At 49.4% G+C, this 13,878-nt stretch overlaps 1 protein-coding gene across 2 annotated transcripts in view; it reads right to left on the reverse strand.

Annotated features, from left to right (window-relative positions):
• Positions 1 to 13,878, reverse strand: part of RRN3 (RRN3 homolog, RNA polymerase I transcription factor) — a 48,058-nt gene that overhangs the window by 13,405 nt on the left and 20,775 nt on the right. For both annotated transcript variants that reach the window (XM_044303911.1, XM_044303912.1), the window contains exons 10-11: positions 11,283 to 11,378; positions 10,544 to 10,676 (exon numbers count right to left, since the gene is read on the reverse strand). In XM_044303911.1, the coding sequence (XP_044159846.1) occupies positions 10,544 to 10,676; positions 11,283 to 11,378 (229 nt within the window). The remainder of the gene's footprint in view (positions 1 to 10,543; positions 10,677 to 11,282; positions 11,379 to 13,878) is intronic.

The following is a 13,878-nucleotide window of genomic DNA, read 5'->3' on the forward strand; positions in this document are numbered from 1 at the left end:
GATTGAGAGAATTATGAATGACCTACTCTGGGGGAGGAAGCGAGTTAGGCTTAAATTGGAGCATTTTTATAAGCCGATGGAATAGGGAGGATTAAATCTTCTGTATTTAAAAGGCTATTTTATGGCATCACAGCTATGGTTGTACCATGAATGGGAGAAAAGTCCACTATGTAGAACTTTGGTGAAGAGGTCGCCACATGATAATACTTTTACCCTACTGGAATCTGGTCAATTATTTAATCTCCAACAGGACTATATGGTTGCTGCGCAGCTACTTATTAAGTCCTGGAGTACTATCAGAGATTGGTTTGGGATAAAGGAATCTTTGTTGTACGCCCCTCTGGCATAATCATCATTTACAGGCCCTAGACAAACTGGTTGGGGATCAGTATAAGGCTTCGTTCACATCACCGTTTAGCCTTTCCGTTTAGGGGCAGGAGAACGGAAAGGACGGATAAGCACATAACTGACGCCAAACTGAGTCAAACGGAGTCCTTAGGACCCTTGGACTATAATGGGGTCCGTTATGTTTCCGCTCAGAAGATGATTTTTAAGCGGAGACAAAAGTCCTGCATGCACAACTTTTGCCCCTGCTTAAAAATCATCTTCTGAGCGGAAACATAATAGACCCCATTATAGTCTATGGGTCCTAAGGGCTCAGTTTGATGTCAGTTATGCGCTTATCCGTCCTTTCCACTCTCCTGCCCCTAAACGGAGCAGGAGAACGGAAAGGCTGAACGGTGATGTGAACGAAGCCTTAGCAAAAGAATAACATTTGGTATCTTACACAGGTGGTTTGAAATGGTTATATTCTTTCTTTTTTGGAGTTAGCACAAAGAGAAAATATTCCTAACTTATCTTGGTTTCGGTATTTTCAGTTACGTTCTTTGATATTGCTACTTCCACATTTTTGCATGATTTGATAGTAAAGCCGGCACAGAGGGTTAAGATTTCTCAGTGTTATAAATATTTACTTAAAGCATAATTTATTGATTCGCAGTCCCCTGGGCAAAAAGCCTGGAGGAGGGATTGCCCAATGATTCAATCGGCTGATTGGGATAATATATTGGGGAATGTGGCATTAGTTTCTCATTATTTTAATCATACACTGGTTCAATTTAATATTTTACACAGAATTTATATTACACCCTTTTGGCTTAATAAATGGGGTTTGAGAAACACTTCCAATTGTCCACGGTGTAATACACCTGAGGCTGATCATCAACATATGTTTTGGACCTGTATAGAATTAGAAGAATACTGGAGGGCAATACACAACTATACCATTCAAAAATTGAAAGTGGTTTTTGATTGCACGGGCTTGGTTTTCATCTAATGCTCCAAGTATTGATATATGGCTAAATCTCGTTAACAAGATTAGACGTTATGAAAAAATGTTATATAAACAAAGAAATAAATAGTTTAAGATATGGGGCGAATGAAAATCTTAACGAGTCCTGCCTCAAGCCTTGTTGTCGGCGTGGATGGGAGACTTATCGCAGGGGGGGCGCGGGGGTTGTAGGGATTTTGGGGAGTAAGAAAGAAATAAGAAAATGGAAATTATTATTTTGATGTTTTATGGAAATATTATTCCTTAATAAAAAAAATTAAAAAAAGGAGATTTTTGTATAACTTACCAGTAAAATCTCTTTCTCGCTCTTCATTGGGGGACACAGAGACCTTGGGTATAGCTATGTCCTCTAGGAGGCGTTGACACTAGATAAAGCTGTTAGCTCCTCCCCTGGTAGCTATACCCCCTCCAGCCTGGAGAGAGAGCTTCAGTTTGTGAGAAGCAGTAGGAGAAGCAAGCTAAGAAAAAACACAGAACACCAACCATGGCAAGGACCCAACAGGCTCAAACCATCAACTGCCACAACTGTGACCAAACAACAATACTGGGTGGGTGCTGTGTCCCCCAATGAAGAGCGAGAAAGAGATTTTACTGGTAAGTTATACAAAAATCTCCTTTTCTCGCCCATATTCATTGGGGGACACAGAGACCTTGGGACGTCCAAGAGCAGTCCACAAGGGGGGGGAAAGAAAACACAGACCCATGGAGCCATCGCCCCTGCAGGCAACAGAAAACTGCTGCCTGCAAGACCAAGCTTCCAGAGGCGGTGCCCGCCGATGCATAAGTATGCACTTGGCAAATATTTGTGAATGAGCGGAGGAGGGCAGTAGCCGCCCCGCACAACTGCGGCTGAACCTTGAACCATCCGAGCCCAAGAGCGCTAACCCCTCTGGTGAAAGGAGCCGCAACACTGAAGGGTGGAACCCTGCCCCGGGGACAGAAGTTCAAACAAATGCAGACGTGCAATTGACACCCTGGAGGCCGCCAATGTTATGCGAGGACCCTCCGGAAAGACAAAACCAAGGCGAGCACGTACGCCGGAAGGAACTGGAGGCTGACAAATAAACAGTCAGAGCCCTGACAACGGCCAAACGACCCAACACCTGTTCCTGAGGGTGTGAAGGGGAGGTACGCAGTGATAGAAGGCCAGATTCTTCATTGAGATGAAAATCAGAGATCACCGTCGGGAGAAAGGAAGAACGGCCCCAGGGAAGCTCCTACCCCTGGCAAAACCAGGACAGGTTCAAGGGGAGAATTCCGGAGTGCTAAAAAGACCAAGGTCTGATCCCAAGGCGGTAAAAGGAGGACGGCATGGAGGAACCGTACGGCTATTCCCAGTAGGAAGGAATTGAGGACCCTGGGTGGGTCAGAGGACGCTGGAAGGCCACACAGTGCCGAACCTACCCAGCTAAGAACCAAAGCCCAAGCAAAAAACCCCGGATCCACCCCTGCTAAGGGGAAGCGCTCCACGGAAACGGAAGTGGTCCACCAATGTCCCCCCGAGCCGACCAGGTGTGACGGGAGACTGAGAAGCTGCCTGAATGAGGCATGCCCAACCGCAAGCCAGGAATCAACACATTGGATAGTCAAAAGGTAGTGACGATATGAGAATCATTGACGGAAGAACTCCGTTAGCGACCGTGTATCGACGGTGTAGCAAAACCGCTTGACGGAAGCAAACAACCAAACCAAGATTAGAGAAAAACTTCTGCCTTAAGGAGGAAGAAGAGAAGGGGTGTCCCGTTCCAGGAACAAAACTCCATCAACAGACGCGACAGCACCCCCGCACATCCTGGCGTGGGGAGTCTCATAGTCTAGTCACGGAATGCGTAGCGAAAAGGCATGACTACATCGGACAGACATGCCGACACCAGTCAAGTATCGAGAGGTAGAGGTACACACCGGTAGCGCGCCCAGGACCAACGGTAGGAGTCACCTGTAGAAGGAGGAATACAGGAACGCCACAGGCCAACAGTTGGTCCGGAACGAGACCGAAAGAAAAAGAAAAAAACCACAGAACCAAAAACCCTGCATCACATAGATGAGGGGGAGTAGCAACAGAGGAACCACCAAGGTTTGCGGAATGGCCGTGAACCCCGAGCCAGAGAAGGAAGAACGGAAAGAGAAGGGGGAAGGACGAAGTCCGTTCCCCATCCGAGACTAGCAGTATACAGAAGTAGCCACCGGATGAAGCAGGGATGCCATACCCCGCCAAGGAGGAGCCTATGCAGCGTACGCCACCGAATACGGAGACAGAAGAATCCGTCAACTGACGAAGGAGCCGTACAGGAGGAGCCAGATTACGCAATGGCTACTACAGGACCCCCATACCGTAGAGGAATCCGGTAGAAGCCACGGTACCATATCGCCCCAGGGAAGGAGAGCTAACTTTAAACGCTCCACCCGGGAAGGGCGCTGAACAGGAACAACTGCACAGCAAGCGTCAGGGTAGAACCCCTACCTGATAGAATGCCCCACTGTAGCGACTGCGAACGCTAGTACCCGCACAGGCTGAATAGGCTGCAAAGCTAAACCAGAGTGCCAACCCAAACACTTCCCACATCAGGAATGGTGGAAGAGAGTAAGGAGTCAGTGTAACACTTGGCCCGTCGGCACGCAAACCAGATATGTGCAATGGTGTACGCACCACTACTGATGCGGACAACACCGTTTCCGATTGGGACAATGGAAACCCATAGAGATGGGAGCCCCTAAGACACAAGTGGGTTTGGGCAGGAGTTATAATCCTGCCCAAAACCAGCTCCAAGGAACACAATGAGGAATAGCCACGTATGCACTGGCGGAACTCATATAGTACTAGAGTAAGTGTACCGAGCACCGTCAAGTACCGACTGTCGCCACGCCCCCAATGAAATAAGCGCAGGCACCTAGAGCCGTGGAATTGCAGAATCTGAAGATGTACAGATACTCCCCCTCTAGTGATCACTAGCGAAAGAGGGTAAGGCAAGTAGTAAGAACAATGACGCGCAACACTCCGCCTAAGGAAGGATAGTGCGACAGTCGGACCGTATCCAAACTGGTGCCACAGGCAGACACCCCACCAGAAGGGGGGTTAATATCCACGGTGAAAACTAGTGCATATGGCAATCCTGTACCCTATGGGAGAGCAATTAGCACCCGAGACAGGAGGTAATGGATACAGTACCCCTTGTGACCAGTGAGAATGGAATCGCTCCACCAATGGAAGGAGCTAATGAACACGGCAGGTACAGAACCCAGTGGAGGTACAATTCCGCCACCTACAGAAGGGGGAATGCACTGAAAATAGTGTTATTGTACCTAGTCCACCCAGGCAGGGGACAAAGTATAAAGGTGAACACCGTATCGTAGTGGTGCAACTATACCGCCTAAGGAAGGGGGTAATGCCCACGACAAGTGCCACTGGCCACCGTAGACGCAACCTAAGGAGATTGATTCGGATTCACGTCAAGGCCCGAATCAGTGATTCTCCTCACCCCCCACTTCGGGCGGACCCACTCCCGTGAGAGAGGGTGCACCCGAGCGTGACCCTGGGAGGAAGGGAGGGGGTGTGGAGATATCGAGGAGAAGTCGACCTGCTGTGGTCCGCTTGCGCGCAGGTATATGCATTAGAAAATCGCCCCTAGCAGTCGCGGACTGCGCAGTTGGGGCTTATCAACCAAACTACCTGGGGGTGGATTGGGAACAGAGGTCCCGTATACAAAAGGAACCCGCGGAAAATGATCAACCCAACAACCCTAGAGGGTGGATTGGGAATTTCCAGTCTTTTCCCCCCACTGGAATCGCGCAGGTGGGGAATTATCAACCAAACGACCCCATGGGGTGGATTGGGAATTCCAGAGGTTCTCCACAGTATGGCTCAGGTAGAGAATATCGACCAAACGGCACCGGAGGATGGATTGGGATCCCGCAGAGATCCTTAACTGAATTGCGCAGGTGGAGAATTACGGGAATACTTCAGCTGTCCTCCTGTGAGTTGCGAAGGTGGAGAGTTATCAACCAAACGACCCCGGAGGGTGGAATGGGAATTCCAGAGGTTCTCCGCTGTATTGAGCAGGCGGAGAATTATCAACCAAACAACCCCGGAGGGTGGATTAGGAATTGTGGAGGCTCTCCGCTGTATCGAACAGGTGGAGAACTACCAACCAAACGACCCCGGAGGGTGGAATGGGAATTCCAGAGGTTCTCCACTGTATTGAGCCGGTGGAGAATTATCAACCAAACGACCCCGGAGGGTGAATTGGGAATTGCGGAGGCTCTCCACTGTATTGAACAGGTGGAGAATTATCAACCAAACTACCCCGGAGGGTGGAATGGGAGTTCCAGAGGCTCTCCGCTGTATTGAGCAGGTGGAGAATCATGACCAATGACCCCGGAGGGTGGATTGGTAACTGCAGCGGTCCTCAACTGCATTGCACCGGTGGAAAGAATCAACCAAGCTTCCCCTGAGGGTGGGTTGGGAACTGTCAGAGGTCCTCCACTGGACTACGCAGGTGGAGGATTATCAACCAAACGGCCCAGAGGGCGGAGTGGGAAACTACGGTAAGAGAGGTCGTCACATGTCCGGGGCAGGACACGGGCCCATTTTTGTGCCGCACAGTCAGAGTGGACATGACTGAGGGGAGTAGGGCCTGAATGGAGGTAGACATTTATTTCCAGCTTCATTTAACCTCTTTTTTTTTTTTTTTTTTTTTTTTTTTTTTTTAAACTGGTCTGCCTAGCCTCAAGTGGATAAGAGGCAGGAAGGGGTTAACAGTGCAATAAGCAATTTTATGTTTCCCAGGCCATCCAACCCCTGATAATCCGGAGCTGGCCCAACAGAAGTGGCTGGCCGGAAAGGGTTAACCAATAACGACATTAGGTCCAGGGGCGGTGCTGATGGGGGCGGGGCAGCGGCAGCCAGGCGGGAAGAATTCGCGCCAGCCCGCCACCCTCCCCCTCTGAGTCGCGGCCTAGCAGGTCGCGAAACCAGGGCCTAAAGTACCGATGCACAGCCACCCCGGACCCTCCCCCTCTGTACTGAAGTCAGCCGGAGGGTGGAGGGACCCGGAGCGGAGCGCGACACACATCCCGCCTGAGAAGCCGCACCGCGGCCGGGATGACAACAGGGGAAGGAAGCCTATAGGCCCCAAGAGAAGCCAGGGCCTAAATTTGCAGCGGCGCCCGGAGGACCGGGATGTTCACCCCGCGGCCGGAATCGTGACAGCTGGAGGTCCATGTTAAGTAAGTGCCCCTCGGCGCGAGACTACCGCAAGGGGTCAGATGTCCGCGAACAGCCAGGGGCGTTAACCCTTTCGGAGCTGCGTGCGTGACGCCTGCTCCCGAAAGAGTAAATTAAAGGATACTGCAGCCAGTGGAGACGGACTGCGCCCAGTCTTTTGCCGGAGGTGCCCGGGGAGAAGATACATTAACCCTCTAAGAGCCGGAAACAGTCGGCCTAGAGGGCAAGTGAAAGGGGGACCGCGTGTCGCATGGCGCCCGCCGGATTAACCCCTTCTCTCTTTTAGGGGTCTTGTCATAGTTGATTAAAGCCCCCTGGCCGTTAACCATAGGGCGACCCAGACTGTCAAAGATGGAGGGAGGGGGAAGAGGTCTTCATACTCACCTAGTCCCATGTACTCACCTCTCTCATCCTCTTCTCTTCACCCTCCCGAAGTGGACCCTCAAGGTCACCTTTTCCAGCAGGGTCACCTCCTCAGCAGCTGGCACCGGAGTGGCAGGCGTCTGGTATGGCGGGAGGGTCTTCTCTTTGGCGGACCTAGGTGACCCCTTGGCTGGCGGGATGCAGGGGAGCGAGGCTGCCCTGGTCCACTTTGTCTTCTGTGGGGGAGGCAGCAGTGCGGAATCGGCACTGGCGCAACTCGACCCCGGGAGAACAGGGAGGCGAGGCGACCACTGTTGTCCCATCTGAAAAGGAAGGAAAAAAATAAAATCTTCAGGAGATCCCTGCAGAGCAGGGAGGTCTTGCCTCCTATTGACACTAGAGAAAACTGAAGCTCTCTCTCCAGGCTGGAGGGGGTATAGCTACCAGGGGAGGAGCTAACAGCTTTATCTAGTGTCAACGCCTCCTAGAGGACATAGCTATACCCAAGGTCTCTGTGTCCCCCAATGAATATGGGCGAGAAAAAGATTTCTAATTATCCAGTTCTTCATTCGCCCACTGCACTGCTGCGAATCCCTTATTGCTGTAGCCGAAGTTGAACTGTACAATATATTCAGGTGGCCCCACTAAACCATGGATCCTTGAGCCGATGATAAAGCTTGTCGCAGTCTCAAGGCGGAGTACACGGTGTGGGGTGAATACACCACAGACACCAGACTGTGTCAAATTTTTAAACACCAACACTATATATGGTAGTATCTGATTTATCCGTAATTTCCACATGGACAGGTTCGGTGTATTGGGGCTGTACCATCTTAAAGCAATGCATTTACGTGCCATAAATAGTGACTCCCTCAGAAATATTGTCATATAGTGATCCCAGTTATCCTGCATCAGTAGTCCCAGCAGGCAAATTTCAGGAGTGCAAGTCACTTGAAGCGGCAGTAGATCGGAAAGAAAGGAAGGACCTCCTTCCAGAACGCAGCAATCGGGCTGCATCTCCACACCATGCGCCAAAAGTCCACCTCCAGGTCCCCACACCTTGGGCATGCTGTGGATGGTGCTCTACCCATTCTATAGTCTAGTTGGTGTAAGATATGTCTGATGAGTGACGTACAGTTGGATCATTTTGTTACTGACTGCTGGTGATACCTGTAAATGTGATTCTAATAAAGCCGTTATGGATTCTTCTGTGAGTGTCAGGATCAATCCTTTCCATTTACCCAATACTGTGAGGGGATTGGCACTGACCTTCGCTTGTACTAAGTGTGAATAAATTACAGTCCTCTGGGGTCCTGGGTTTTAACCACTCCTATGAGTGGGTACTTAGAAATCGTGAAGCTATTGTTTGGAAATTTACTCTGTATAGCAGATCTAAGTTGTAGGTATGAAAAGAAGTGGGTATGGGGGATGTTATATTTCGGTGAAAGTGTCTCAAACGTCATCAACACTCCCTGATCATGTATATCTCCAAGGGTTCTGACCCCTGCCAGTTGCCATCTGTCTTCTCCTATGACCACTTGCATCTGCGGTAGCGATTGATTGACCCACAGAGGTATGCCAGAGACCCCCTCCGTAAATTGGGACAGTGACTTGGCCTCCTTCCAGACCGTTTGAGCCAATTTGTGCAGTGGCAATAATGATTTCTGGAATTTGGGGGGCATTTCGAAAACTGACCATAAAGTGTAGCAGTTTAGATAATGTTTTATAAAGTACTCTGAGATGGGCAGGTCCCCGGTTGTGTACCAGGCACTGATGAGTCTCAGCTGGCCTGCTAGGTAATAAATACCATACCTCCCTCTGCCTTAGGACGTTTTAGTGTAACTAAGCTAAGTTTGGCTCGGGATCTGCCCCAAATAAAGGTTCGGGTCAAAGAATCTATTTCTTTAAACACTGATTTGGGTACATGTACCTCTGCATGCTGAAGCGCATAAAGGACCTTGGAGAGTATAATCATTTTAATTAGGTTAATGCGTCCAGCTACCGACATAGGCAGTGTCTTCCAACTTTAAAACTTACTCCGTATGTGGTTAGTTAAGGGGAAGAAGTTAAGTGACAGGTACTGAGAATGTCTTTTAGTGACAGTCACTCCCAGATACTTTAACGTGTCTACTACCTTTAGCCGCTCTATATGGGAAGGACCTGTCCATCCTGCCCTACACAATGGCATGTACACCGATTTCTCCCAGTTGATTCTTAAGCCCGAGAATTCCCCAAATTCATTTATCAAAGCCCCTGCATTGCGAATGGATGCATCAGGTGAGGACAAATATAGGATCATATCATCCGCATATAGTCCTACACGGACTTCTCTTTCTCCTGTCACTCCATTTATATTGTCGCTACTCCTCACCCTGATTGCCAGTGTCTCAACCGCCTAGGCAAACAGGAGTGGCGACAAGGGGCAGCCCTGTCTTGTTCCTCTAATGTAGGGGAAAACTTTCTGATAATTCTCCATTTATCAGAAGTCTGCTTAGTGGGCTGCTATACAGGATAGTGATCCATCTGAGGAACTGCGGACCAAATCCAAAACCTTGCAGGCAACCAATTAGGTAAGCCCCTTGGCGGCACCTAATGAGGCCAGGGCCCAATCCGCATTCAGGGAATAACCCATTTGTGTAACCACTTGAACCCGTCTGATATTCTCAGTTGTAGACTTCCCTGGCATAAAACCAGTCTGGTCCTGGTGAATGAGTGTCAGAATTACCTGAATAAGGCGAGTGGCCAAGATTCTATGCTGTGGGTCTATATGAACTGCATTCTGGTGGTTCTTTATCAGGTTTGAGTAAAAGTATTATAGTGGCCTCCATAAATAAATCGGGCAAGCACCCCGTCTCCAGGGCCGAGCGGAGGGTGGTTAACAATTGAGGGGCCAACTCCTCCACATACTTGGCCTACACTTCTTTGGGGAGCCCGTCTGGGCCAGGAGATTTCCCATTATTAAGATCCGAAATGGCCTGCGTTATTTCTTCCAGGGAAATTGGTTGGTCCAATTGGGTACATTGTAATATACTAAGATAAGGGAGGGACATACTTTCCAAATAAGTGGCTCTCTCTGTTTCAGATACTATTGCTTTCGTAGTAATAAAGCAGGGATCAGCAACCTCCGGCACTCCAGCTGTGGTGAAACTACGACTCCCAGCATGCTCCATTCACTTCTCTGGGATTTCTGAGAACAGCCTTGGAGGTGTGCATGCTGGGAGTTGTAGTTTCAACATAGCTGGAGTGCCGAAGGTTGCTGATCCCTGTAATAAAGTATCTGACATACTCCCATTTAACAGCAGGGATAATAATTTTGATCTTTTCAGGACTGCACTTACCCTTCAAGTTGTCGTGGCATTAGCGAGCAATGAGCTAACTATACTAACTACTAATATTGTAATTACTCCAAAGTCTCAGAAGATGAACAGGCCACGCTGGGCACTAAGCAGGTAATCCCGAAAAAGCTGCACAAGTCACAAATTGCATGTGAGCAAAAGAGGCCATCAACATAGTAAGTTCCATTATAAGTAAGGAATAAAATAAAAGGAGACGCTGGCTCGGTTCAGCATTAACATGTCTTGTGGACCATCATCAGTTACATAACTCACCATTTTGGAAGCAGATGTCTTTGATATAACGGAAGAGAACAGATAATCCTAAGTCTAAGCTTTCAGCAGCAGGAAGAGCCATTGTTTCACTGACAATATTTGCACTCTTTTGCTGCAGGTCTTCGTCTTCATCCTGCAAGATTATTAAGTACACGATGAAAAAAGAAGCTTCATGGTGCTTCATGCTATAAAAACCTAAGACTGCCATAGACAGAGACCTTAGATGGTTGGACAATCAGTCGGCAGTGTTGGGGGCAGTCCACGCCGCTGCTATGGGGCCCGCGGTGAGGGACAACCCACTGCTGAACTCCTCCTCTATAAAACCATAGCATTTTCCTGCAGCCACCACTAGGGGGAGCTAAAGGCAGCTACTTTTACAATATACAGTGTGACGGTAGACAGGAAAATAGGAACTGTATGGGGCAGATTTATCAATGTATGTATTGTCAGGTGTCTGGAGTACATACATTGAGAAAAAGTAGATAAACTGCCTATTCTACAAGAAGTTTTCTGTTTTATTCAAAAATTCCTCCATAAATGTGGCAGACGTATCACACAGGGAGACAGTCCCTATGATATATGTGTATGCCCCTGCCTGCTGTGGGGGATACAGATCTTAAAGACACAAAGACATTAGATTGCAGACAGATTCTGTAGACACTGGCTGGACCTCCCATCTGAAATGTAATGTCAGCAAGTGGCCAGCTCTAGGTCTGAACAGAACCTGCAGAGCATTTACCATGTTAAACAGCGCTTCTTCGGCAGCACCTATATCCTTAGTAGCAGCCCACGCACTTTCTTCTGCATCCTCTATATCATGGCGAGATGCATTCACCTAAAACAAAGAAAAATCATTCAAATGTAAAATGATAATATAAGGGGCATTTTATTCTGACAAGGGCGAGTCCCAAAAATTAATTAAGATTGACATTTTGCCAGAAATCCACGTTACATGCAGAATTGTGCCGCACATTACTCCCTTTGCACTGCAAATCCATCACAGCTCAATATGCTAAATTTTTCTACAGTTATTTTCATTGTCATTTTTTTTTTTTACTTTTATTTTTCACGAAAATTACGCTAAATTCACCAACACAGCTCGTGTTATCGTGACGGGCTATGATGCAGAGATATTCTGCCCTTTGTCTTTATAGGGGTTGTCCGTGCTACAGATATTGATGACCTATCCTCAGGATGGCTCAAGCAATATCAGATCAGTGCGGGTGGCTGGAGTCGGCACCCCGGCCGATCAGCCGTTTGAGGAGGCTGTGGCTCTCATGTGAGCGCTGCGTCCGCCTCAATGTTTACCTGCATGCATCTACATTGTAGCAGCGGTGCAGTGTAATTGCAGCTTCCTCTCCTATTCACGTGGATGGTCCAAACAACTGTAATTACACCGCACCACTGCTACAAGGGAGATGGCATGAAGGGAAAAAACTAAGAGGACGCAGCGGCCCCATGAACCAGCGGATCGGTGAGGGTGCTGGGAGTTGAACACCTGCTTCGGGAAAACATCTGCCAAAAAAAAGGAGATTTTTGTGAAACTCACCTGTAAAATCTTTTTCTCGTCTTTTCCATTGGGGGACACAGACCATGGGTATAGCTTAGAGGTATTAGTAGGAGGGACACTATGCAAATGAAAGAGCTCCTCCTCCTCGGGCTATACCCCCAGACTCCACCAGGAGGAACTCAGGCGTTGCACAAGCAGTAGGAGAAGGAGCAAGAAAAAATCATGGAAACCATCGGACCAAGCCATAAGGTCCAACCAGAAACAGAAAAACTGAACTAAAGACCCCTCCTGCAACAGGAATAATGGGTGGGAGCTGTGTCCCCCAATGGAAAAGACGAGAAAAAGATTTTACAGGTGAGTTTCACAAAAATCTCCTTTTCTCGTGCTTTTTTCCATTGGGGGACACAGACCATGGGACGTCCAAAAGCAGTCCATGGGGTGGGAAAAAATATCAGCACCGCCAGGAGGAACGCCCCAACGGTCAAACAGGAACCACAGCCTGCAAAACCCTGCGGCCAAAGCCGCATCAGCCGAAGCCAGTGAATGCAACTGACAAAAATTTGCAAAGGTTTGCAAGGACGACCAGGTGGCCGCCGTACACAGCTGAGACGCAGAGGCACGACTGCGTCTTGCCCAGAAAGCCCCCTCCGCCCCAATGGAGTGAGCGGCAATTCTAGCCGGGGGAACTCCACCACAAGCGTGACAAGCCGCGGAAATAGCCAAGCAGATCCAGAGCGCCAAGAACGGCGGACGGAAGCAGTAGCCGCGAGACACACCTTCAGGACCCGTACAACATCCAGGGAATGCAGAGTGCGTTCCTTGGGGTTAGCCGGAGAAGGACAAAAGGAAGGCAGGACAAGATCCTCATCAAGGCGGAAGGGAGAGACCACCCTGGGCAAAAGGAAGGGGACTGGACGGAGCACAACTTAATCCTGGAGGAAAACCATTAAGGCTCCTGACAGGAAAGAGCGGCCAGCTTCGACACCAGTCTGACCTAAAAGCTCGTGATGGGACGTGAACTCACAGCCACTGCATAATAGCCCAGAACTTTAATCACTACGCTATGTAGCTGTATCAGAAGCTATGGTCACAAGGAAGTCCAGATGAGAACAGTCAGAGAGACCCTCCTCAAAGGCTCGAAGGGAGCCGACTGCAGAGCGCGCAGAACCAAATTGAGATCCCAAGGAGACAAAGGGGGAACATACGGGGAACCGAATGCGCCACCCCCGAAGAAAGGTCACCACCGGACCCTTAAGAGCAAGGGACCTCTGACGGCCCGCGCCGAAACCTGACCTTACAGGGAACTAAGCGACAGTCCCTGCACAAGCCCAGACTGAAGAAAAGACAGTACCATCAAGATGGAAAACCGAAGGGGAGGGAACCCCGAACCCTCAAAAAAGGATAGGAAGGCCATCCAGGTACGATAGTAAATCCGGGAGGAAGAAGACTTCCCCGGACTGATCATGGTCCTAACCACTGAATCCGAGAACCCCATCTTTATCTGGATGGCGGTGTCAACAGTCACGCCGGTAAACGAAGAGACCGCAAATTCCGGTGGAAGAACGGGCCCTGAGACAGTAAGTCCTGTCCGTCGGGAAGAGGCCATGGGGCGTCCGCCAGCAACCGAGCCACTTCCGAAAAACCACGCGCGGCGAGGCCACTCTGGGGTGATGAGAACGGTCGGAGTCCCTTCCGCCTCGAACTGGCGTAGACCCTTTGGTAGGAGAGGAAAACAGAGGAGGCTGAAGTCCTGCCACGGAGACACCTGCGCATCCATCCGTACGCCTCCGGATCTCGGGCGCGAGCCAGGACCACTGGGATCTTG

The sequence above is a fragment of the Bufo gargarizans genome, chromosome 8, assembly GCF_014858855.1.
Source record: "Bufo gargarizans isolate SCDJY-AF-19 chromosome 8, ASM1485885v1, whole genome shotgun sequence".
NCBI lineage: Eukaryota > Metazoa > Chordata > Amphibia > Anura > Bufonidae > Bufo > Bufo gargarizans.